This window comes from Fundulus heteroclitus, chromosome 21, assembly GCF_011125445.2.
Source record: "Fundulus heteroclitus isolate FHET01 chromosome 21, MU-UCD_Fhet_4.1, whole genome shotgun sequence".
NCBI classification, from domain to species: domain Eukaryota; kingdom Metazoa; phylum Chordata; class Actinopteri; order Cyprinodontiformes; family Fundulidae; genus Fundulus; species Fundulus heteroclitus.
In genome coordinates this window covers 38,488,587-38,512,035 of record NC_046381.1, presented here as the reverse complement: position 1 = coordinate 38,512,035, position 23,449 = coordinate 38,488,587, and the positions used below count along the sequence as shown (strand labels likewise).

General features: G+C 51.5%; 1 protein-coding gene across 22 annotated transcripts in view; it reads right to left on the bottom strand.

Annotated features, from left to right (window-relative positions):
- Window positions 1-35: 35 nt before the first annotated feature.
- unm_hu7910 (un-named hu7910) overlaps window positions 36-23,449 on the bottom strand; it is a 45,540-nt gene continuing 22,126 nt past the window's right edge. For 6 of the 22 annotated variants that reach the window (XM_036125362.1, XM_036125349.1, XM_036125358.1 and 3 more), the window contains 21 exons: window positions 14,398-14,442; window positions 12,976-13,044; window positions 12,847-12,882; window positions 11,756-11,800; window positions 11,141-11,170; window positions 11,032-11,064; window positions 10,911-10,946; window positions 10,353-10,400; window positions 10,131-10,247; window positions 10,022-10,060; window positions 9,849-9,934; window positions 9,694-9,780; window positions 9,455-9,605; window positions 8,682-8,818; window positions 8,504-8,602; window positions 8,336-8,425; window positions 6,856-6,993; window positions 6,603-6,738; window positions 6,424-6,515; window positions 5,914-6,047; window positions 36-581 (listed from right to left, as the gene is read on the bottom strand). In XM_036125362.1, coding sequence (XP_035981255.1) covers window positions 431-581; window positions 5,914-6,047; window positions 6,424-6,515; window positions 6,603-6,738; window positions 6,856-6,993; window positions 8,336-8,425; window positions 8,504-8,602; window positions 8,682-8,818; window positions 9,455-9,605; window positions 9,694-9,780; window positions 9,849-9,934; window positions 10,022-10,060; window positions 10,131-10,247; window positions 10,353-10,400; window positions 10,911-10,946; window positions 11,032-11,064; window positions 11,141-11,170; window positions 11,756-11,800; window positions 12,847-12,882; window positions 12,976-13,044; window positions 14,398-14,442 — 1,799 coding nt within the window. In that variant the 3' untranslated portion in view covers window positions 36-430. The other 16 variants (XM_036125361.1, XM_036125365.1, XM_036125350.1 and 13 more) reach the window with 15 other exon arrangements.

Below are 23,449 nucleotides of genomic sequence, written 5' to 3'. Positions count from 1 at the left end.
TATGAATCAAAGTGGAACAAGAGAGAAAAACAGGCGAGTTTCCCATTTTTTCAATTTTTATTATTTTTTATAAATATAAATCATCTTTTTCAACATGTTGTATTACAAAGTAAATGTGCAAAAGGAGTCCAAAGCCAGATGTTCTGTTGCTGGACGGACGCCGTAGCGTCTCATGATCGGGTCGCAGGTTAAAGGCCGAATGAAATCCATGATCATGACGGGACGGCAGAACCGGGCCAGAACTGGACCAGAACCAGACCAGAACCGGGCCAGAACCAGGCCAGAACCGGGCCAGAACCGGACCAGAACCGGGCCCAGCCAGTACCGTACGCTTCGCTCTAAAGTCCAGTCAGTAGTTTTCAGAGTCCAAACATTCATGTGTGACCCAAAGCGACCCACAGAACCGGCTGCAGAACCGGCGGTGCCGGGCCTAGATGGGGCTGAGGTTCTGGCGCTGGTTCTGGGTCAGCTGGGGGTGCCACACGTCCACGATGAAGATGAGGCGGTAGCTGGCGGCCTCCTGCCACACCTCGTGCTCGAAGGAGTCGTCGAAGATGAGGACTCTGCCCTCCTGCCACTCCCTGCGGGACAGGAAGCAGACGGTGAGGGACAGGAAGCAGACGGTGAGGGACAGGAAGTGATGCGGTGAGGGACAGGAAGCAGACGGTGAGGGACAGGAAGCAGACGATGAGGGACAGGAAGTGATGCGGTGAGGGACAGGAAGCAGACGGTGAGGGACAGGAAGCAGACTGTGAGGGACAGGAAGCAGACGGTGAGGGACAGGAAGCAGACGGCGAGGGACAGGAAGCAGATGGTGAGGGACAGGAAGCAGACGGTGAGGGACAGGAAGTGATGCGGTGAGGGACAGGAAGCAGACGATGAGGGACAGGAAGCAGACGGTGAGGGACAGGAAGCAGACGGTTAGGGACAGGAAGCAGACGATGAGGGACAGGAAGCAGACGGTTAGGGACAGGAAGCAGACGATGAGGGACAGGAAGCAGACGGTGAGGGACAGGAAGCAGACGGTGAGGGACAGGAAGCAGACGATGAGGGACAGGAAGCAGACGGTGAGGGACAGGAAGCAGAGGGTGAGGGACAGGAAGCAGACGGTGAGGGACAGGAAGCAGACGGTGAGGGACAGGAAGTGATGCGGTGAGGGACAGGAAGCAGACGGTGAGGGACAGGAAGCAGACGGTGAGGGACAGGAAGCAGACGGTGAGGGACAGGAAGCAGACGGTGAGGGACAGGAAGCAGACGGTGAGGGACAGGAAGTGATGCGGTGAGGGACAGGAAGCAGACGGTGAGGGACAGGAAGCAGACGATGAGGGACAGGAAGCAGACGGTGAGGGACAGGAAGTGATGCGGTGAGGGACAGGAAGCAGACGATGAGGGACAGGAAGCAGACGGTGAGGGACAGGAAGCAGACGGTTAGGGACAGGAAGCAGACGATGAGGGACAGGAAGCAGACGGTTAGGGACAGGAAGCAGACGATGAGGGACAGGAAGCAGACGGTGAGGGACAGGAAGCAGACGGTGAGGGACAGGAAGCAGACGATGAGGGACAGGAAGCAGACGGTGAGGGACAGGAAGCAGAGGGTGAGGGACAGGAAGCAGACGGTGAGGGACAGGAAGCAGACGGTGAGGGACAGGAAGTGATGCGGTGAGGGACAGGAAGCAGACGGTGAGGGACAGGAAGCAGACGGTGAGGGACAGGAAGCAGACGGTGAGGGACAGGAAGCAGACGGTGAGGGACAGGAAGTGATGCGGTGAGGGACAGGAAGCAGACTGTGAGGGACAGGAAGCAGACGGTGAGGGACATGAAGCAGACGGTGATGGACAGGAAGCAGACGGTGAGGGACAGGAAGTGATGCGGTGAGGGACAGGAAGCAGACGGTGAGGGACAGGAAGCAGACGGTGAGGGACAGGAAGCAGACGGTGAGGGACAGGAAGTGATGCGGTGAGGGACAGGAAGCAGACGGTGAGGGACAGGAAGTGATGCGGTGAGGGACAGGAAGCAGAGGGTGAGGGAAAGGGAAGCAGATGGTGAGGGACAGGAACCAGACGGTGAGGGACAGGAAGCAGACGGTGAGGGACAGGAACCAGACGGTGAGGGACAGGAAGCAGACGGTGAGGGACAGGAAGCAGACGGTGAGGGACAGGAAGTGATGCGGTGAGGGACAGGAAGCAGACGGTGAGGGACAGGAAGTGATGCGGTGAGGGACAGGAAGCAGAGGGTGAGGGACAGGAAGCAGACGGTGAGGGACAGGAAGCAGACGGTTAGGGACAGGAAGCAGACGATGAGGGACAGGAAGCAGACGGTGAGGGACAGGAAGCAGACGGTGAGGGACAGGAAGCAGACGATGAGGGACAGGAAGCAGACGGTGAGGGACAGGAAGCAGACGATGAGGGACAGGAAGCAGACGGTGAGGGACAGGAAGCAGAGGGTGAGGGACAGGAAGCAGACGGTGAGGGACAGGAAGCAGACGGTGAGGGACAGGAAGCAGACGGTGAGGGACAGGAAGCAGACGGTGAGGGACAGGAAGCAGATGGTGAGGGACAGGAAGTGATGCTGTGAGGGACAGGAAGCAGACGGTGAGGGACAGGAAGTGATGCGGTGAGGGACAGGAAGTGATGCGGTGAGGGACAGGAAGCAGACTGTGAGGGACAGGAAGCAGACGGTGAGGGACAGGAAGCAGACGGTGAGGGACAGGAAGCAGACGGTGATGGACAGGAAGTAGACGGTGAGGGACAGGAAGCAGACGGTGAGGGATAGGAAGTAGACGGTGAGGGACAGGAAGCAGACGGTGAGGGACAGGAAGTGATGCGGTGAGGGACAGGAAGCAGACGGTGAGGGACAGGAAGTGATGCGGTGAGGGACAGGAAGCAGACGGTGAGGGACAGGAAGCAGACGGTGAGGGACAGGAAGCAGACGGTGAGGGACAGGAAGTGATGCGGTGAGGGACAGGAAGCGGACGGTGAGGGACAGGAAGCAGACGGTGAGGGACAGGAAGTGATGCTGTGAGGGACAGGAAGCAGACGGTGAGGGACAGGAAGCAGACGGTGAGGGACAGGAAGTGATGCGGTGAGGGACAGGAAGCAGACGGTGAGGGACAGGAAGTGATGCGGTGAGGGACAGGAAGCAGACTGTGAGGGACAGGAAGCAGACGGTGAGGGACAGGAAGCAGACGGTGATGGACAGGAAGTAGACGGTGAGGGACAGGAAGCAGACGGTGAGGGACAGGAAGTAGACGGTGAGGGACAGGAAGCAGACGGTGAGGGACAGGAAGTGATGCGGTGAGGGACAGGAAGCAGACGGTGAGGGACAGGAAGTGATGCGGTGAGGGACAGGAAGCAGACGGGGAGGGACAGGAAGCAGACGGTGAGGGACAGGAAGCAGACGGTGAGGGGACAGGAAGTGATGCGGTGAGGGACAGGAAGCAGACGGTGAGGGACAGGAAGTGATGCGGTGAGGGACAGGAAGCAGACGGTGAGGGACAGGAAGTGATGCGGTGAGGGACAGGAAGCAGACGGTGAGGGACAGGAAGTGATGCGGTGAGGGACAGGAAGCAGAGGGTGAGGGACAGGAAGCAGACGGTTAGGGACAGGAAGCAGACGGTGAGGGACAGGAAGCAGACGGTGAGGGACAGGAAGCAGACGATGAGGGACAGGAAGCAGACGGTGAGGGACAGGAAGCAGAGGGTGAGGGACAGGAAGCAGAGGGTGAGGGACAGGAAGCAGACGATGAGGGACAGGAAGCAGAGGGTGAGGGACAGGAAGCAGACGGTTAGGGACAGGAAGCAGACGGTGAGGGACAGGAAGCAGACGGTGAGGGACAGGAAGCAGACGGTGAGGGACAGGAAGCAGACGATGAGGGACAGGAAGCAGAGGGTGAGGGACAGGAAGCAGACGGTGAGGGACAGGAAGCAGACGATGAGGGACAGGAAGTGATGCGGTGAGGGACAGGAAGTGATGCGGTGAGGGACAGGAAGTGATGCGGTGAGGGACAGGAAGCAGACGGTGAGGGACAGGAAGCAGACGGTGAGGGACAGGAAGTGATGCGGTGAGGGACAGGAAGTGATGCGGTGAGGGACAGGAAGCAGACGGTGAGGGACAGGAAGCAGACGGTGAGGGACAGGAAGCAGACGGTGAGGGACAGGAAGCAGAGGGTGAGGGACAGGAAGCAGACGGTGAGGGACAGGAAGCAGACGGTGAGGGACAGGAAGCAGACGGTGAGGGACAGGAAGCAGACGGTGAGGGACAGGAAGCAGACGGTGAGGGACAGGAAGCAGACGGTGAGGGACAGGAAGCAGACGATGAGGGACAGGAAGCAGAGGGTGAGGGACAGGAAGCAGACGGTGAGGGACAGGAAGCAGACGATGAGGGACAGGAAGCAGACGGTGAGGGACAGGAAGCAGACGGTGAGGGACAGGAAGCAGACGATGAGGGACAGGAAGCAGACGGTGAGGGACAGGAAGCAGACGGTGAGGGACAGGAAGCAGACGGTGAGGGACAGGAAGCAGACGATGAGGGACAGGAAGCAGAGGGTGAGGGACAGGAAGCAGACGGTGAGGGACAGGAAGCAGACGATGAGGGACAGGAAGTGATGCGGTGAGGGACAGGAAGTGATGCGGTGAGGGACAGGAAGTGATGCGGTGAGGGACAGGAAGCAGACGGTGAGGGACAGGAAGCAGACGGTGAGGGACAGGAAGTGATGCGGTGAGGGACAGGAAGTGATGCGGTGAGGGACAGGAAGCAGAAGGTGAGGGACAGGAAGTGATGCGGTGAGGGACAGGAAGTGATGCGGTGAGGGACAGGAAGCAGACGGTGAGGGACAGGAAGCAGACGGTGAGGAACAGGAAGCAGACGGTGAGGGACAGGAAGCAGACGGTGAGGGACAGGAAGCAGACGGTGAAGGACAGGAAGTAGACGGTGAGGGACAGGAAGTGATGCGGTGAGGGACAGGAAGCAGACGGTGAGGGACAGGAAGCAGACGGTGAGGGACAGGAAGCAGACGGTGAGGGACAGGAAGCAGACGGTGAGGGACAGGAAGCAGACGGTGAGGGACAGGAAGCAGACGGTGAGGGACAGGAAGCAGACGATGAGGGACAGGAAGCAGAGGGTGAGGGACAGGAAGCAGACGGTGAGGGACAGGAAGCAGACGATGAGGGACAGGAAGCAGACGGTGAGGGACAGGAAGCAGACGGTGAGGGACAGGAAGCAGACGATGAGGGACAGGAAGCAGACGGTGAGGGACAGGAAGCAGACGGTGAGGGACAGGAAGCAGACGGTGAGGGACAGGAAGCAGACGATGAGGGACAGGAAGCAGAGGGTGAGGGACAGGAAGCAGACGGTGAGGGACAGGAAGCAGACGATGAGGGACAGGAAGTGATGCGGTGAGGGACAGGAAGTGATGCGGTGAGGGACAGGAAGTGATGCGGTGAGGGACAGGAAGCAGACGGTGAGGGACAGGAAGCAGACGGTGAGGGACAGGAAGTGATGCGGTGAGGGACAGGAAGTGATGCGGTGAGGGACAGGAAGCAGAAGGTGAGGGACAGGAAGTGATGCGGTGAGGGACAGGAAGTGATGCGGTGAGGGACAGGAAGCAGACGGTGAGGGACAGGAAGCAGACGGTGAGGAACAGGAAGCAGACGGTGAGGGACAGGAAGCAGACGGTGAGGGACAGGAAGCAGACGGTGAAGGACAGGAAGTAGACGGTGAGGGACAGGAAGTGATGCGGTGAGGGACAGGAAGCAGACGGTGAGGGACAGGAAGCAGACGGTGAGGGACAGGAAGCAGACGGTGAGGGACAGGAAGCAGACGGTGAGGGACAGGAAGCAGACGGTGAGGAACAGGAAGCAGTTGGTGAGGGACAGGAAGTGATGCGGCTCGGCGTCCAGGTGCGGCGCGGTCTCACCTGGTCTGGTTGGTGCAGCGGATCCTGCAGCCCGGCCGTGGGACCACCAGGCCCAGGTGCATCCTCAGCCTGCAGTTGGTGGGTCCGGTGTGGGGCCAGACGTGGGTGCCGGGCTGCATGACGGAGAACTTGATCTGGAGACACCAGAGACAGACGGGTGAGGAGACACGCTTTGCTCAGAGGCTCCTGGTCAGAAAGGTGCAACGACCAGACAGGTGAGGAGCTCTGAGGACTCCTGGAGGGGTCAGAGGCGTTGGTACGTCTCAGGCTGGTCAGAGGACCTGAGGACACCTACCTGTCCTCTCCTCAGATTGGTCAGAACACCTGAGGACACCTACCTGTCCTCTCCTCAGATTGGTCAGAGGACCTGAGGACACCTACCTGTCCTCTCCTCAGATTGGTCAGAACACCTGAGGACACACCTACCTGTCCTCTCTTCAGATTGGTCAGAGGACGAGGACACCTACCTGTCCTCTCTTCAGATTAGTCAGAACACCTGAGGACACCTACCTGTCCTCTCTTGCAGCCCGTGGCTTCGGGGAACCTCTCCATCAGGGCGCAGGTCTTGGGGACGCCCTGGCAGGCGTTTCCCGCTCGTTTCCCTGCAAACAGGGACGGATGTGGGTGAGACGGGTGAGAGACGCGGTTCTGGCTCAGGTCACATGACCAGATCACATGACCAGGCCCACCTTGCTGCCACAGCGTGTACTGGCCCCACTCCCCCTTCTCCCTCAGGTTCTCCTCCTCAGGCAGGAAGTGTCCCCGGCTTTGGTCCATCACGGCCAGAGCTTCGTCCCTGATCGTCCTCCAGTTCCTCTCCAGCATCTGCACACAGCAGGTCCCCATCAGACACGTCCCCCCGCGGCGAGCCGTCCCCACGCAGCGAGCCGTCCCCCCGCGGCGTGGCGTCCCCCCGCAGCGGGGCGTGGCGTACCTACGTACCTTCACCAGGTCGGTGTAGCCCGTCTCCTGAGGCGTCCACCAGGGCTGAGCCTTCAGTCCCTCCACGTTGTACAGGGACCTCTGCCACACGGAGGCAAAGTGTCCTCGCTGGTGACCCAGCTCGTACCAGAAGTACGCCTGCACACACACAGCACACACCTGAGACCACCTGCTCAGGTAAATCACAGCAGGACCTCCTGCCTGACTCCTTCAGGTTTCAGCAGAAGCTCTTTATCCGTTAATTCATCACTTCTGACCCAGAGGTGTTTAAATACATGTGAGGAGAAGTTCTGCTGGAACCTCTGAGTTTAACAGGTAAATGGACCAATCAGAGAACGTCTGCTTATAAGCGACCACTCAGCGCCACCTGGTGGTCAGAGCGCTGCTCACCTTCCAGACTATTTAACCCACAGCAGCTTTGTTCACACCCACTAAATGTCACAGATTAAAATGTATTCAGATTAAATAATCAGATTATAACGTTTATATCAGCACACAATCATAATCTGATCATAATCTGATCATAATCTGGTTTTATTCAGAATAGAACCACTCTGGCATGCAGTTATCACATCTCCCTAAAAAACCACAGAAGAAGAACTTGTGTCTTTGCTAAATGTCTTTATTTGTCCTCTGAGCGTCCAGCGTGTTCTAATTACTGAGTAAAACTTTTATTTTAGAACAGAAGATTTTATCTGGAGCAGCGACAGTTTGACTTCCTGTCGTGTTTCCTCCCCTCGCCAACGCAGAAACACGTTTACGTCAGGCGGACATGGTCAGTCAGAATAACTTGATCCTGACAGCGTTTATATGAACGTTCATCAGATTATCAATAAACCGCCGTCTCATCCAGATTATTTCATTCTGATTGAGTTTAATCTGATCACCATGTTTACGTGACGCATCTTTATTCCATGTAAACGCAGCTAGTTAGTCGGTTTAGTCCTAATTTAGGACAAAGTATCTGCACAGAAGCTGCTGAATAACGTCACTGCTTCTTGTTTCTGTTTTAAAGGCGCTCTGGCTGAAATGTTGAGTTTTATTTTTAGCGTTTTTAGCTCCATGGCGACTGAGCTGCTCTATTTTCTCCTGTTTTTAACAAAAATCGTCTCTCAGCCTCTCAGGGAGACTTTCTGCAGCAGGAAACTGAACCTGGCAACCAGCTTTACATGCAGGGAGCGCAGCGCCACCTGGTGGACCAGCACAGAACGTAGAGCTTACTGGTGAAATTAGAACTGGAGGCAATAGATCAGCTGATGATTTTAGTTAATTTATGTGGAAAATATGACGCATATTGACTAAAGCTGAAATGTCTCCCTGTGGTCCTGATCTCTGGTACAGGTGAGGCGTTCTGGTCCATCTAACCCAGGAGGGTTCTGGTTCCTCCAGAAGCCCAGAACCATCTGACGTTCTCTACGTTCTCCTCGTTCTCTACGTTCTCCTCGTTCTCTACGTTCTCCTGGTTCTCCTCGTTACTCACGCTGTCGTCCCCGACTCTCTGCAGAGCGTCTCCCAGGTGGAAGTAGAACCGCCCGTCGTCCGTCCCCGGCTCGCCCGACTCCAAACCTTCCTGCAGAAACAGGTGGGGGAGGGGGGAGGTGAGGCGCAGCATGGAGGCGGGCGCGCTGACTGCTCACGGCTGACCCACCTTCAGGTACGGGATGCTCTCTGCAATCTGGTTCTCTGCCTTCAGGATGAAGCCGTAGTGAACCTTAGCGAAGCCGTTGCTGGGGGCCACGGCCAGGACCTGGTGGGCGGGGCCAGAGGACACAGAGCCAATCAGCAACAGCAGGCCCACAGGCTCCGCCTCCAGCACACAGACGCACCTGCTGGTAGATCCTCTTGGCGCCCTTGTTGTCGCCCAGCAGCAGGTGGGCCACGCCCAGGTCGTTCCTGAGGCCGACGTCGTCAGGGAAAACCTCCAGGAGCCTCTGCAGCGTCGCCAGGGAGCCTCGCATCCGCCCTGAGGAGAGAAGCTCCGCCTTAGAGGGTCTGGGCTTTGACTAGGCCGCTCTGACCCAGCCAGGTTCAGGGAGGTGAGGGTCTGGGCTTTGACTAGGCCGCTCTGACCCAGCCAGGTTCAGGGAGGTTCTCCTGATGGACCTCCAGCCTGCAGGCGGTCCTGACCGACCCTGACCTGCTTCCCACAGCATGATGCTGCCGCCGCCGTGCAGCACCATGTGGAACAGGACTGGAGAACCTTAAAAAGACGAGACGCTGAATCTGTGTGGCCAGCAGCACGTCTCTTAGAACGTCCCCCTAACAGGATAACGGTATGTGGCGTGTTCTGGGCACGGATCACACCAGATGTTCCCCATCATCCCTGAATAGAACCCTTATCGGTTCTACTGAGAAAACCAGGAAGCAGCCAAACATTAACCACCTTAACATCATTAGAGGTTCTCCAGGTTTAACCAACCAGGTTCCACCTCTACCTTAGAACCCTCTAGAACCCTGTAGAACCTGACCTGAGGAGCATCAGAGCTTCTCCAGCCTTTCACATGGAGCTCATGGTTAGTTCTGACCTCAGTCTGCTGCCGTAGCTCCCAGTAAACCCGCTAAAGTGAACCTCAGGGTTCTTCTTCTGTGGTGCCGTTACCCAGGAACTGCTGCCTCTCGGCCCGCCTCCTCAGCGCCGCCCTCAGCAGGTCCGGCGTGGCGTCAGGCAGTTCCGCCGCCTCGCCGTAGGTGGCGATGGCGCGCTGCAGCATCTCGTTGCTGCGCTGCTTCTCCGCCAGGTCGTCCTCCGCCTGCGGGCGACACGGAGTTACGGGTCGTGCGCCGGTCCGGTGCCGGTTCCGGTCCGGTTCCGGTCCGGTAGCGGGTTCTGGAACCTACCTGGGCCTTGCCGTAGCGAGCGCGGGGGCTCAGCGGGTGGCGGCGGACCAGCGAGTCGAAGGCTTTCAGAGCCTCGTCCAGTTTGCCCTGCGGAGGAAACGCAGCTCAGCCTGCAGCGCCGCACGGTTCTGACGGTTCTGACGGGTCGGCTCTACCTTCTTCCGGAGCTTCTCCGCCGCGTCCAGGTCCGCTTTGATGGTTCTGTCCAGCTTGTTGAGCAGCTTGGGCTTCTTCTTCTTCTCTGGAGGACCAACGGGACGCAGGAGGTCAGAGGAGAACCAGAGGAGAACCAGAGAGCGAGTGATGAGGCGGTTCTGACCCGACTTACCCTTCTCCTTCGGCGCCTCGGCCCGGTTCTCTGCTGCTCCTGTCAACCAGAACTTATGGGTGAACTGCGCTGTGGCCCGGTTCTGCTCCTCAAGCAGCCCGTCTCTTACCTTCAGCCTCCTGACGGCTCCCTGGAGGCGGGACCGACCCGGTCCGTGGTTCTGGTTCTGCAGACGGCTGAGGTCCAGGTGTTGGTTCTGGAGCTGGTTCTGGAGGCTCCTCTGCCTCTGCAACCCAACGACACATCAGAGAATTTCAGCCCTCAGGCGGTTCTGGACCGGCTGAGGTCCGGCTCAGGGCGACCAGAACCAGCAGCAGAATTTATTCCCCACCTGGTTCCTGAGAGAGTCTGGAGCTGGTCAGGTACCGACCCGGTTCCACTGCAGAACGACACCAGAACCAATATTTCATTAAACACAAAATAAAGGAAATAAATAATAAATTAGAGATTCATTCACTCACTCGTTTAAGAATAAAAACAGAATAAAATAAAATAAAATACAGGAAGTAAAAATAAAATATCCAGAACCATTTATTTATCCACTAAACCCAAACAGAACCAGTCCAGAACCATTTTCCAGGTAAAAACATTGAAGCTTATTATAAATAAAGTGGTTCTGATCCACAGGAGGAACGGTTCTTTGGTCCAAACTTGTTCTGGTTCTGACTCAAACCTCAGCTGCCTGCGTGTTCTGATGACAGAACCAAAACCAGAACCAGACCCAGTCAGCATCAGCTGGCTCCATCAGGCCACCAGGGGGCGGTAAAGCTCAGGGAACCGGGTTCTGTCCCTGGGACCCCTCAGTGGCTGTAATGTAACACTGGACCAGGACCAGAACCAGAACCAGAACCAGCGGGTCCGTGGCGCCGTCTTCTCTCAGAGGACTCACCTTCAGAGTCGTCAGGCTGAGGCTCCTCCAGTAAAACTGCAGCAGAGAACAGAGAGAAGGTCAGCAGGGTTCTGGACCCACCAGAACCAGAACCAGAACCAGAATCAGTCAGCGGTCTCACCTCCGGTGGTGTCGATGGTGTTGGTCTCCTCCTCTGGAGCGGACAGACAACAGCAAACGGGTCAGAACCCTGCGGGCAGCGCCACAGGTCCAAAGGTTCTGCTACTCACCGTAGGGATGTCCGTCTTCTGTCGGGTCATCTGGTGGAACGTCAGAACAATCAGCTAATGGAACCACCCTCATTAAAGCTGCAGCCAGAACCGCTGATCCGTTTCCCCTAACTGGGCCAAAGTTCTGGTTCTACAGAGCGCTGCTGCGTTCTACAGAACCTCTCTGGTTCTGAGAGGTTCTCCTCCTCTCAGAACCAGAACTACTGAGGTTCAGAGTGCAGCCGTGTTTACTTCCTGGTTCCTCAGCCAATCAGATGAGAGCTCCCAGGGTTCTAGAGCGCAGCATTGAGTATTTTATGTTGGGAAATGTTAATATGGAGGCCAGGAAGAGAAGCGGACCAGAACCAGAACCAGAACCCAGCGTAGAACCGTCCTGTGGTCATAAATATTCTGTGCTGCTTATGTGTAGTTCCAGTTTGCAGCACTAGGTGTCAGTATTACTCATTGCTTTCAGAGCGGACCGTGGTTCTGTAATTCTCCGTTTAATTTAAGGGTTTATATGTGAATACATCTGGAACCACTGATGCCTGAGCTGAAAGCTGAAGGGAACCTGAGGGAAGAACGTGAAGGAGAACGTGACGGAGAACGTCAGGAGGAACAGGCGGCAGAACTGACCTGGAACGAAGGCGCTGTCCTCAAACGGAGGCAGAGGAACGGCAGCTGCAGAGGAACAGAACACGTGAGAACAGGATCCTGCAGAACGCTGCTGCTCTCTGGCCTGCTATGACGGGTCTGTGGTTCTGGAAAGGTCCGTTATGACCTCTGACCTGAGAACTGAGGCGGGTCTGAAGGACCTGCAGAAACCTGAGAGGTTCTGATCCAGACCACTACAAGGTTCTGGATCGCTTGTGAGAAGATAAGAAGACGGTCGGTCTAAAGCCAGCTGGAGCAAGTAGTGGAGACCCAGTCAGGGTTCTCCTGGTTCCTGGAGCCGCAGCTGGACCGGCACCAGCAGGTAAACGGGTCGGTCCTCCCTGAGAACCAGCATCCACACACAGGGAGGTTCTAAAGCCCAGTGGCCATCTGGACCGGTACCAGCAGGTAGATTCATGCATCCAGCCTGCAGACTGAGAGCAGCGGGACAAACGGCAGCGCATGCAGAACATGCAGCAGAACATACAGAACATGTAGCAGAACATGCAACAGAACATACAGAACATGTAGCAGAACATGCAACAGAACATACAGAACATGCAGCAGAACATGCGGCAGAACATGCAGCAGAACATACAGAACATGCAGCAGAACATACAGAACATGCAGCAGAACATACAGAACATGCAGCAGAACATGCGGCAGAACATGCAACAGAAGATGCAGCAGAACATGCACAACATGCAGCAGAACATGCAGCAGAACATGCACAACATGCAGCAGAACATGCAGCAGAACATGCACAACATGCAGCAGAACATGCAGCAGAACATGCACAACATGCAGCAGAACATGCAGCAGAACATGCAGTAGAACATGCAGAACAACATGTGGTAGTTCATGCATGCGCCGCTGCATGAACTGTGGCATGAAATGCAGTAGAAACTCCTGCAGCAGCTCATGAAGGCAGAACATGCTCTAGAACATGCAGCAGCTTCTACTGCATGTTCTAGAGCATGTGATGCAGCATTTGATGCAGCAGAACATGCTCTAGAACATGCAGCAGCTCATGTTCTAGAGCATTTGATGCAGCAGCCGCTCAGGGAACCAACCTTGGATGTCAGACTCCACGTCCTGAGAGCCAGAGGCTGCAGCAGACACACAACATTACCGTCGTCATGCCAACATGTGAGCAGGTGAGACGTTCTCCAGGTGAGGCAGCAGAACATCCTGGTGCCCACCTGCTGTCTCCTCCTCCAGCGGTTCTGCAGCTCTCTGGGTCGACGGTTCCCCCTCAGGCCGGCTGGTTCCTGGTACCAGAGAGAGAAGCAGCAGGTTGTTCAGAACCAGAACCAGAGACGGGTTCTGATCAGGAGCAAGAACCTGTTTTGGACTTTTAACGCTTCATCTAAGGCGTTCTGTCCGGTTCTTAAAGACCCAGAATTCCAGAATTAAGCTGAGCAGCTGTCGGCCACATTATTAGGAACACCTTCCAGTACCAGGACGGAGCCCGCCTGCCTTCAGAACTGGACCACATGTCTTAGCTTCAAGGTATCAGAACCGTTCCTCACAGGTTCCATCATGAGAACCTCTGGTTCCGCCACATCCCAGAGATGTTCTGTTGGACTAAGATGTTCTGACCCCTGGAGTTCAGTGGACCTATGGCTCCAGAAACCAGTCTGAGATGATCAGAACTTTGTGACTCGGTCCATCATCCTGCAGCATCAGAACCTGGGTCCACTGTGGACCCGGTCAGGACCAGAACTCAGCTGGGCTGTGGGGGTTAGATGGTGTTCTGCTGGTACCAAGAGGTCCAAAGAGAGAACATCTCTGACAGCACGGTACCACCTCCACCAGCCTGGACCTCTGACACAAGCAGGATGGATCCAGGCTTTCCTGCTGGTTCCACCAGGTTCTGACCCAGTCAGCTGAGATCCAGACTCATCGGACCAGGAAACCTTCATCCGACTGGTTCTGGTGATTCTGTGGGAATCATGGTTCCCGGTGAGGTCCATCTGCTCCAAGGTCCTACATGTTCTACGTTAATAGGTTCTGTTCTGCAGACCTTGGTTCTGAGGAACCATTATTAGAGGTTCTGTTGTGTTTCTATCATCCAGAACCGGCGGCCCATTCTCCTCTGCCATCAACACGTCTTCAGCAGGTTCTGAAGTAATGGGACCGGCCGTCTGGTACCAGCGACCCTGATGGGCTCAAAGTGACTTAGACCCGTTTTGGTTCCGACTGAAGTTGGTTTAAACTTTAGCACCACGTCTGCCTGAATGCATCGCTCTGCTGCATTCTGATTGGCTGATTTGCTGCCATCTGATTGGCTGATTTTCTACCATCTGATTGGCTGATTTGCTGCCTTCTGATTGGCTGATTTGCTACCATCTGATTGGCTGGTTTGCTGCATTCTGATTGGCCGCCTTGTTAAGTCCTCCCTGGAGAGGCGTACCTAATAAAGTGACCAGTGGGTCTATCTGGTTAAATGTTAGATTTCATCATTGAGCTCCAGGCAGCTTTCTGATTGGATGTTTGATTCTCCCGTTGGTCAGAATGACTAAAGCTCGTTTAAACCAGAGCTGGTTCTTGTTCTGGTTCTGAGGTATCGGGTCAGAATGGACCCAGCCGTGTGGATAACAGCAGGGGGCGTGTCTCCTCACCTGTCCTCTGCTCAGGTGATCCTCGCTCCTCTGGCTGCTTCAGTCCTGTTCAACCCAAAACAACGCAGGTTAAATTCTGATTCACAAACCGGATCCATGAGGTCCGATCACCAAAGCTCAACCTTAAAGATACCAGAACATCTGAGGACAGAGTTCTGTCTCCAGGTCTGCTGCAGACTCACGTTCCCCTAAAAGGTGAAACCGAGCCGGTTCTCCAGAGGTTCTCCAGTCAGTCGGGCGGAACCGGACTTGCTGCGTGAAAACGTGTCTGACGTAGAGAAGAAATCCTGCTTCCTCTGAGGTTCTACGGTGTTGGTCGGTTAAAAACCCAGAGAGGCTGGTGGTTCTGATGTTAGCAGCCTGGGAGGGGGGGGGGGGGTACTTTAACAATGGACTGAACATCCTGGATCAGTGAGCAGCGCCCCCTTCAGGTTGCTGCTCACTGGGAGGTCCCACCTCTGATTCTAAACATTTACGGATCACAGATAATAAAAGCCCGGCAGCACTAAATGATGTTCTGTAGGTTCTGATGTATTGGGCCGAAGTGGTTCTGATACCTGCAGCACGTGAGCTGAGCAGGTGGAAAACAAAATACAACATAATAAGAGTAAACGAGCAGAATAATAATGATAAAATGGATTAACAGCACAGACGACACCAGAACCGGCTCTCTGGGTCTGAGAGACGGCTTTCTAACAGAACCTCTGTCCCTGCTGGTCCCGACCCGAGTCCCCAGAACCACAGGGAGCTGTTGGTCTGGAGAGCTTCTGCTGGGGCCGTGTGGATGGAACCAGAACCGGACCGCTGATCCGGTTAAAAACAAAGCAGGGCGACAGGTTCCGCCCGATCGGACCTCTCTCTGGTGTCGGTACCAGATTGTCTCTGGTGCTACCTGATGACATCATCATATGGCAACTCAACTCAAACAAACTACATTACGCCCGCGGTCTCCATTTGTTACAAATTCATTTTATTTAGTTAATTTACGGTTATTTTCCTGTAAATTAGTCGAGGCATGAAAACTTTTAACATCATTCTGGAATACTTGTGTGGGAGTCTGACAATTTAATCGGTAATTTTGCAGGATCAAAGTTACAACCTTAGAGAAATTTAATTCCTCCAATTTTTTTTTTTTTAAGTTGTGAAGGGAAACTAAACCATAAACTCATTTCATTTTTAATAAAAGTCAGCAGCCAAATTTAATTTTTATCACGGCATTCATCACTTTAAAATCAATAACGTTCATTCCTCCTTTTTGTACTGATGTTGTTCTTTCTGATCATGTTTTTTTTATTATTCCAGATAAAATTGTGATGAATTTGATTATTTTTTTATTGTGGTATTTGGTACATTTCAGATATATGCTGGATAAATTAGTCTGGCTAGCCCTTCCATTTTTGTTAACAATATTCTTCCAAACATTGAGCCAATTGTCAAATATTTGTTGATTTTTTTGTAAAATGGCTTGAATATTTGTTCGAGCTTTTGAGAAAAAAGAAACCGCTAAATGAACTTAATAAAATTGATTCATTACAAATGCAGACCGCGGGCTCTATGTAGTTTGTTTGAGTGGTGTTGCCATAATGTGACGTCATCAGGAGGCGCAGGGACCATGGAGAATTTCTTTGTAAAATTGTCCGTTTACAAACCGCAATCCCGCTCTAGAATAAAACCTACACCCCGCTATAATTACTTTAGGAAGTTGTCCAGACCAATTACAATATTTTGCATAATTGAGCAAACGTTAAACCAACAATGTATAGTGATGTCATCAGAAGGCGCAGAACCCGAGTCCATCTGGTACCTACAGCGGTCCTCTGCTCTCTTTCACCCATCACTCCCATTCTTCTCTCACTTCTGGTGAGTCCGATTCCAGCTTCCTCCTGCCACATGTCAATGCGCCCCTGAGCAAGGCACTGCCTACCAGTTTGGGAGTTAAACTCTTTACTGGTTGGTCTGACCGGTGAAGCTCGGTCCAGTTACCATAAATGGACCGGACCGGACAATAAACACCTCAGCAGTTTTCCTCCGTTATAAAAACGCTGTTTTGCTTTTTAGAGAAACCAATAATTTGTGTAAAGACGCGTCAAAAACTCGCTGAAGAGAGAACACTACAGAACCCTTCCCGACCCGAATCATTTGGACTGAGACATGAGAGAACCACAGGAACCAGAACCTGCAGCTTTCCAGGTTTCACAGCGAGGTACGAGGATAACGCTGATGAGGAGCAGAAAAACAGAATAAAAACTCACCGTTTATACCATTAACTCCAAACGTTTATTTATTTTGATAAATTATCTGATTTTTCAAACATTTTCACATCTATAAGAAGCGCTGCGACATCAGAGCAGATGTTCCTGCTACAAGCTCGGTTAAATAAAAATTAACAATGGCATTTAACTGAAGAGAAGCTAAAACAACCACAGGAACAAACAGCCACACATATATACATCATGAGGTTATTGTTATATACACATATATATATATATATATATATATATATATATATATATATATATATATATATATATATATGTTTAATACAGAACGGCTACAGGGAAACTTTCAGAAAACTAACACTTTCTAGCTGAGAACACTGCAACCTTAATTCCTCTGCTTACAATCACAGGTAGCATGGTTTGGCTATTAGAAGGCTAACAATTGACCTTATTTAGCTAATAAACTGTATATGTGGCCGTTTTATAGTGCTGTCTACATGTTCCGGTCAGTATGTTGACAATTTAAAGCACATTTGTTGAAATCCTGATTTGGTGAGTGTGGCGCCCTCCTCAGGTTAACCAGTGTCATGGACTGAATTAGGATTCAGTTGCTATTGGCTCAAAGGTTTTTGTGACTCTCCTGCTTTTGATTTTCAGGTTAGCGATTTATTAGCATAGCATTCAGCTAGTTTATTTAGCATTTTTTTAGCCTTTACTAGTAGCCCAGCCCCCCCCCCCCCCCCCCCCCCCCCATTTCCACATTCATTATATGTATTAAGGCACAACAAAGGAACCACAATGGAAATAAGCTCTTGGCTTCAGTGTTTTTTCATCATCAGTGACGATCCTCGACTGGAGAAGGTCCCGGCTGCAGCTGGCGGGATGCAGAGGAGTTGGACAGAGAAAAAAAAATGGGGCTTGAAAGGGCACGTGGTTTTGCAATGCATTGTGGGATGCGGTCGCCATTTTCAAAGGCAACTTGGCTTTTGTTTACATTGCTTATTCGGATGGCGTGCTGTGAGAGATAGAGATGCAAAGCGCTTAAAAATATACCGTACTAAAGAGATAGGAGATGGACTACAGAGACGAGCTAGAGCCTGTTCTGAAGGTTTATCACAGAAAAATCTCACTCCCAACAACCCACTCAGAAGATGAGCTTTAGTTCTATATGTCAGTTAGTTTTCATACCAGAGAATATTTCAGAAATGTTCATGGACAAAGCAGCTTTGGGAGGGTCAAGGATCCCTGAATTGTTTGTCTTAGAGAGAAAACTCATCATTTCAGAGTTATGTGAACAACACACTTCACGCCACGGTGCTCCTCCTCAAATTTGTTTAAAATGATTTTAAGCCTGGCATCCACTCTGCATTTAGGTTTGAAGGCTTATCAGTTAATTTATTTATGAAGCTGGGAATATTAACAAAGGATCGTTACTTTCACACTGTTTGTGATCCTTAGCTAGCTAGGCTAGCACTAACTGGCTTTAGCACAGCCTGCTAAAAGCTCAGTGTGAAACTAGCTCAGAGAAACACACATGCCTATAATTTCTTTTAAATTACTTCAGTTGTAATGAAATATCACATATAACCTCCAAGGAGTGAGGACAATGTATGATGTAATGTCTAAATTAATCTATGCTGTGGAGGAAATAGAGGCTCTCCTTTACTCCGACCGTTTTATGCTAGCCTCAGCTGGCTAGGCTAGTGTTAGCATCCTGCTAAAAGCTCCGTGTTAAACACAATCGTTTTCCCCAAACGATTGTGTGAACGAGTGTGACAGTTAATGATACAGCACGTTTTTACCAGGTTTTTAACTTTTTAACAAAGACAGCATTGTGTATGAAGGCGATGTAGACGAGCAGAGGCCTGTTCCCTTTCACCCTTTCAAGCCCCATTACGTCTTATTGGTCCAGTTTAACAGACCAGAATTCAAAAGGGTTTGTTCCAGGGGTACATCTATCTGTCTCCACTATGGGGACGTCCTGCTCCCGCTTTGAGATCTGATGATTGGACAATTGCATTCTAATCAACGTGGAGGTCACTCAGAGTCATTAAGGTTTCGTCAAGGTGATAATATCTCAACCGTCATGACTGGCTGGTTTGAAACAATCAAAGTTTAGAATTGAATTATGTTTGTTTTGACCAACTTTATGATTATCCTCCATAGTGATAGTTAAATACAGGTTAGAAAATCAAGGCTTGGGTATAAAGGAGATCCTACAGGGAGTATCAGCTGATGATATAAACCTGGCCCAGCCTGATAGGGCAGTTGGCACTGTTGACTTGGTCAGAACCCCGGCCTTAGGTCTTTATGCATGGAGTTTGGATGTTGTCGCTGCACATGTGTGGGTTCTCTCCTGGTACTCCAGCTTCCTCCCACAGTTCAAAAACATGAGCTTTAGTTAACTAGTCTCTCTAAATTGCCCTTAGGTACATTTGGTGTAACTTGATTACCAATTCTACAGGTGGGACAACAAGAGGAATGGGTGACATGATCACTTATTTACAGGTAAGACAACACCTGTGGGTGTCCAAACAAGCCTTACACAGGTGAAACTGTTTACAGTCCAAGAGTTCAGCTTCCGAACACGCTCCTTCATCCATCTGTTTCCATGACCAAAGAGCTGTGGCACCATCCACCAGGTCCCATCATTTTTTAGTCCCATCAGCAACAATCTTCTCCCTCCTGACGGCTGCTGGAGCTCGTGTTTGGGAGGTGTTGTACTTCCTGTCTGGAAGCTCTCGTCTCTTTATATCATTGTTTGTGGCATTTCGATGCTTTTCCTTCATCTTCTCCTGGATGGCCTTCTCCCTGGCCAGCCGCTGTTGCTCCATCAACTCTTTCTGTCTGGAAATTCTTTCTCTCTCTAACTTCTCCCTTTCCTGCTTCTGTCGTTCCTTCATCATTTGTTCTCTCCCCATCTTTTCCCTCATCACTGACATGTCTTTATTTGATCTCTTCTCCTCAACCAGTCTAGCTCTTTCTTGAGCTAATCTCTCCCTCTCTTCCTTGTCTTTAGTTGCTCTCTCTGTCTTTTCTTTGTCAGCTTTATCCTTGGCTAGACTTTCCCTCTCTAGCCGTTCATTTTCTGCTCTCTCTTTAGCAATCCTTTCTTTTACTTCTTGGTCTTTCTGTCTAGCGATTCTCTCTCTTTCCTTACTAAGTCGCTCCCGTTCTATTCTTTCCTTCTCTGCTTTCTGCTTAGCAATTATTTCATTCTGGACTTTCTCCTTCTGTAATGTTTCTTTCTGTCTCCTTTCTTGGGCTAATCTCTGTCTTTCTCTAGCAATGCGCTCCCTCTCAGTGTTTTCTTTTTCTGTTCTCTGTCGTTCCAGTCGTTCCCTCTGTTCTCTAGCAACCCTTTCCCTTGCCAGTCTCTCCTTCTCCGCCCTTTCCTTTGCCAGTCTTTCCTTTTCTGCCCTTTCCTTTGCCAGTCTTTCCTTTTCTGCCCTTTCCTTTGCCAGTCTTTCCTTTTCTGCCCTTTCCTTTGCCAGTCTTTCCTTTTCTGCCCTTTCCTTTGCAAGTCTTTCCTTTTCTGCCCTTTCCTTTGCTAGTCTCTCCTTCTCCGCCCTTTCCTTTGCCAGTCTCTCCTTCTCCGCCCTTTCCCTCGCCAGTCTCTCCTTCTCCGCCCTTTCCTTTGCCAGTCTTTCCTTTTCTGCCCTTTCCTTTGCTAGTCTCTCCTTCTCCGCCCTTTCCCTCGCCAGTCTCTCCTTCTCCGCCCTTTCCTTTGCCAGTCTTTCCTTTTCTGCCCTTTCCTTTGCCAGTCTTTCCTTCTCCGCCATTTCCTTTGCCAGTCTTTCCTTTTCTGCCCTTTCCTTTGCCAGTCTCTCCTTCTCCGCCTTCTCTGCCGCTAGTCTCTCCTTTTCTGCCTTCTCTGCCGCTAGTCTCTCCTTTTCTGCCTTCTCTGCTGCTAGTCTCTCCTTTTCTGCCTTCTCTGCCGCTAGTCTCTCCTTTTCTGCCTTCTCTGCCGCTAGTCTCTCCTTTTCTGCCTTCTCTGCTGCTAGTCTCTCCTTTTCTGCCTTCTCTGCCGCTAGTCTCTCCTTTTCTGCCTTCTCTGCCGCCAGTCTCTCCTTCTCCACCCTTTCCATTGCCAGTCTCTCCTTTTCCGCCTTCTCTCGCTCCAGTCTTTCCTTTTCCGCCTTCTCACTCTCCAGTCTTTCCTTCTCGATCTTTTCCTGCTCCAGAGCCTTCTCCCGTTCCAGTCTCTCCTCTTCCATCCTCATTTTGGCCCTCAGTTGTTCCTGAGCTGCTTCCAGGTCCTTCATCTTCTGAGCCCAGACCGCCTCCCTCTCCTCCAGCTCCTCAGCCAAGAGCGCCCTGATCTCAGCCAACGCAATCCGAGCGATTCTCTTGGCCTCCATCTTCTCGTGGATCAGCCTCAGCTCATCTCTTAGAGCCGACCGCAGCTTGAAGCCTCGGACCGGACGATCTGAGGTTTGTGCTGAAAGATTTCAGCCAACGAATTAAAAATGGTCATCTTCCACAAACACAGCAACCAGGGCATGTGAGAGATGTTAGTAGATTTTAAACCTCTGGAGACAAACTACAAATGCAACTGAGCTTTAGTAAAGTCTTTAGTTTTGTGCTCCTTGCTGTCTGAAAATACAGCTATACATATATATATATATATATATATATATATATATATATATATATATATATATATATATATATATATATATATATATATACACACACACACAGGGGTTGGACAATGAAACTGAAACACCTCTCATTTTAGTGTGGGAGGTTTCATGGCTAAATTGGACCAGCCTGGAGGCCAATCTTCATTAATTGCACATTGAACCAATAAGAGCAGAGTGTGAAGGTCCAATTAGCAGGGTAAGAGCACAGTTTTGCTCAAAACATTGCAATGCACACAACATTATGGGTGACATACCAGAGTTCAAAAGAGGACAAATTGTTGGTGCACGTCTTGCTGATGCATCTGTGACCAAGACAGCAAGTCTTTGTGATGTATCAAGAGCCATGGTATCCAGGGTAATGTCAGCATATCACCAAGAAGGATGAACCACATCCAACAGGATTAACTGTGGACGCAAGAGGAAGCTGTCTGAAAGGGATGTTCGGGTGCTAACCCGGATTGTATCCAAAAAACATAAAACCACGGCTCCCCAAATCACGGCAGAATTAAATGTGCTCCTCAACTCTCCTGTTTCCACCAAAACTGTCCGTCTGGAGCTCCACAGGGTCAATATACACGGCCGGGCTGCTATAGCCAAACCTTTGGTCACTCGTGCCAATGCCAAACGTCGGTTTCAATGGTGCAAGGAGCGCAAATCTTGGGCTGTGGACAATTTGAAACATGTATTGTTCTCTGATGAGTCCACCTTTACTGTTTTCCCCACATCTGGGAGAGTTACGGTGTGGAGAAGCCCCAAAGAAGCGTACCACCCAGACTGTTGCATGCCCAGAGTGAAGCATGGGGGTGGAGCAGTGATGGTTTGGGCTGCCATATCATGGTATTCCCTTGGCCCCATACTTGTGCTAGATGGGCGTGTCACTGCCAAGGACTACCGAACTATTCTGGAGGACCATGTGCATCCAATGGTTTAAACATTGTATCCTGAAGGAGGTGCTGTGTATCAGGATGACAATGCACCAATACACACAGCAAGACTGGTGAAAGATTAGTTTGATGAACATGAAAGTGAAGTGGAACATCTCCCATGGCCTGCACAGTCACCACATCTTAATATTATTGAGCCACTTTGGGGTGTTTTGGAGGAGCGAGTCAGGAAACATTTTCCTCCACCAGCATCACGTCGTGACCTGCTCACTATCCTGCAAGAAGAATGGCTTAAAATCCCTCTGACCACTGTGCAGGACTTGTATATGTCATTCCCAAGATGAATTGACGCTGTATTGGCCGCAAAAGGAGGCCCTATACCATACTAATAAATTATTGTGGTCTAAAACCAGGTGTTTCAGTTTCATTGTCCAATCCCTGTATATAAAGCTATATATCGTCATCACAATATAAGCTTGCCTATATCACTAAGGGCAGTTGGGAAAGCACTAGTTGCTTGCGAACATATTGTGTCATCAGTTCAAACTTGAGATATTGTGTCAGGTGTCCCCCGTGTCTCACCCAATGACTGCTGGCAGTAGGGACCAGGCCCCTGAGACCCTGCCAAGAAAAGCGGGTACAGACAGGGATGGACGGTATTGTCATTGTATGACATTGGATGCGGTGGTGTAAATCACCACCAGCTGAGGAGGCCCGTGCCCCCCTTGGACAATTTATAGGGGACACGCTGGAAATGAGAGGAAGTGGCATGTTTGGCTGCTTAAATCACCAGAGTTGAGCAGTGTTTAGCTCAGCAGATGAGTGAGACATTTCCACTTTTCCAACTTAAACACGCTCGTCCACGCTGTCCAATCACAGGACAGTAGTCAGACACCCTGTGAGAAGAAAACTGTCCGTCCAGACATGGCTGTGAGGACAAAATGACGTCATTCGCTGCACGAGTGAGAACAAATGTCTCGGTTCTTGTGGAGAACGTTTAGAGTGAAGACTGAGAGCCAGACATCGGTGTCTGGCCTGACAAATGTGCTTCAGGGAGAAAGGTAAAACATTCCCATAAACACTTCAGAACCTTGTGGACAGCCATTACAACAGGGAGGGACCAACGTCATGTTGAACACAGATGTATGGATATAGATGTAAATATTTTTTCATATGCGAATCCCATAATTTAAGAGTTTCACTGACAGGAAAATTGCATAAAACCAGTGAAACTGTCCTGTGGCTGTGAAAACATCACCCCCCCTCCACCACCGTGCTTCACAGTTGTTATGAGGTGATTATG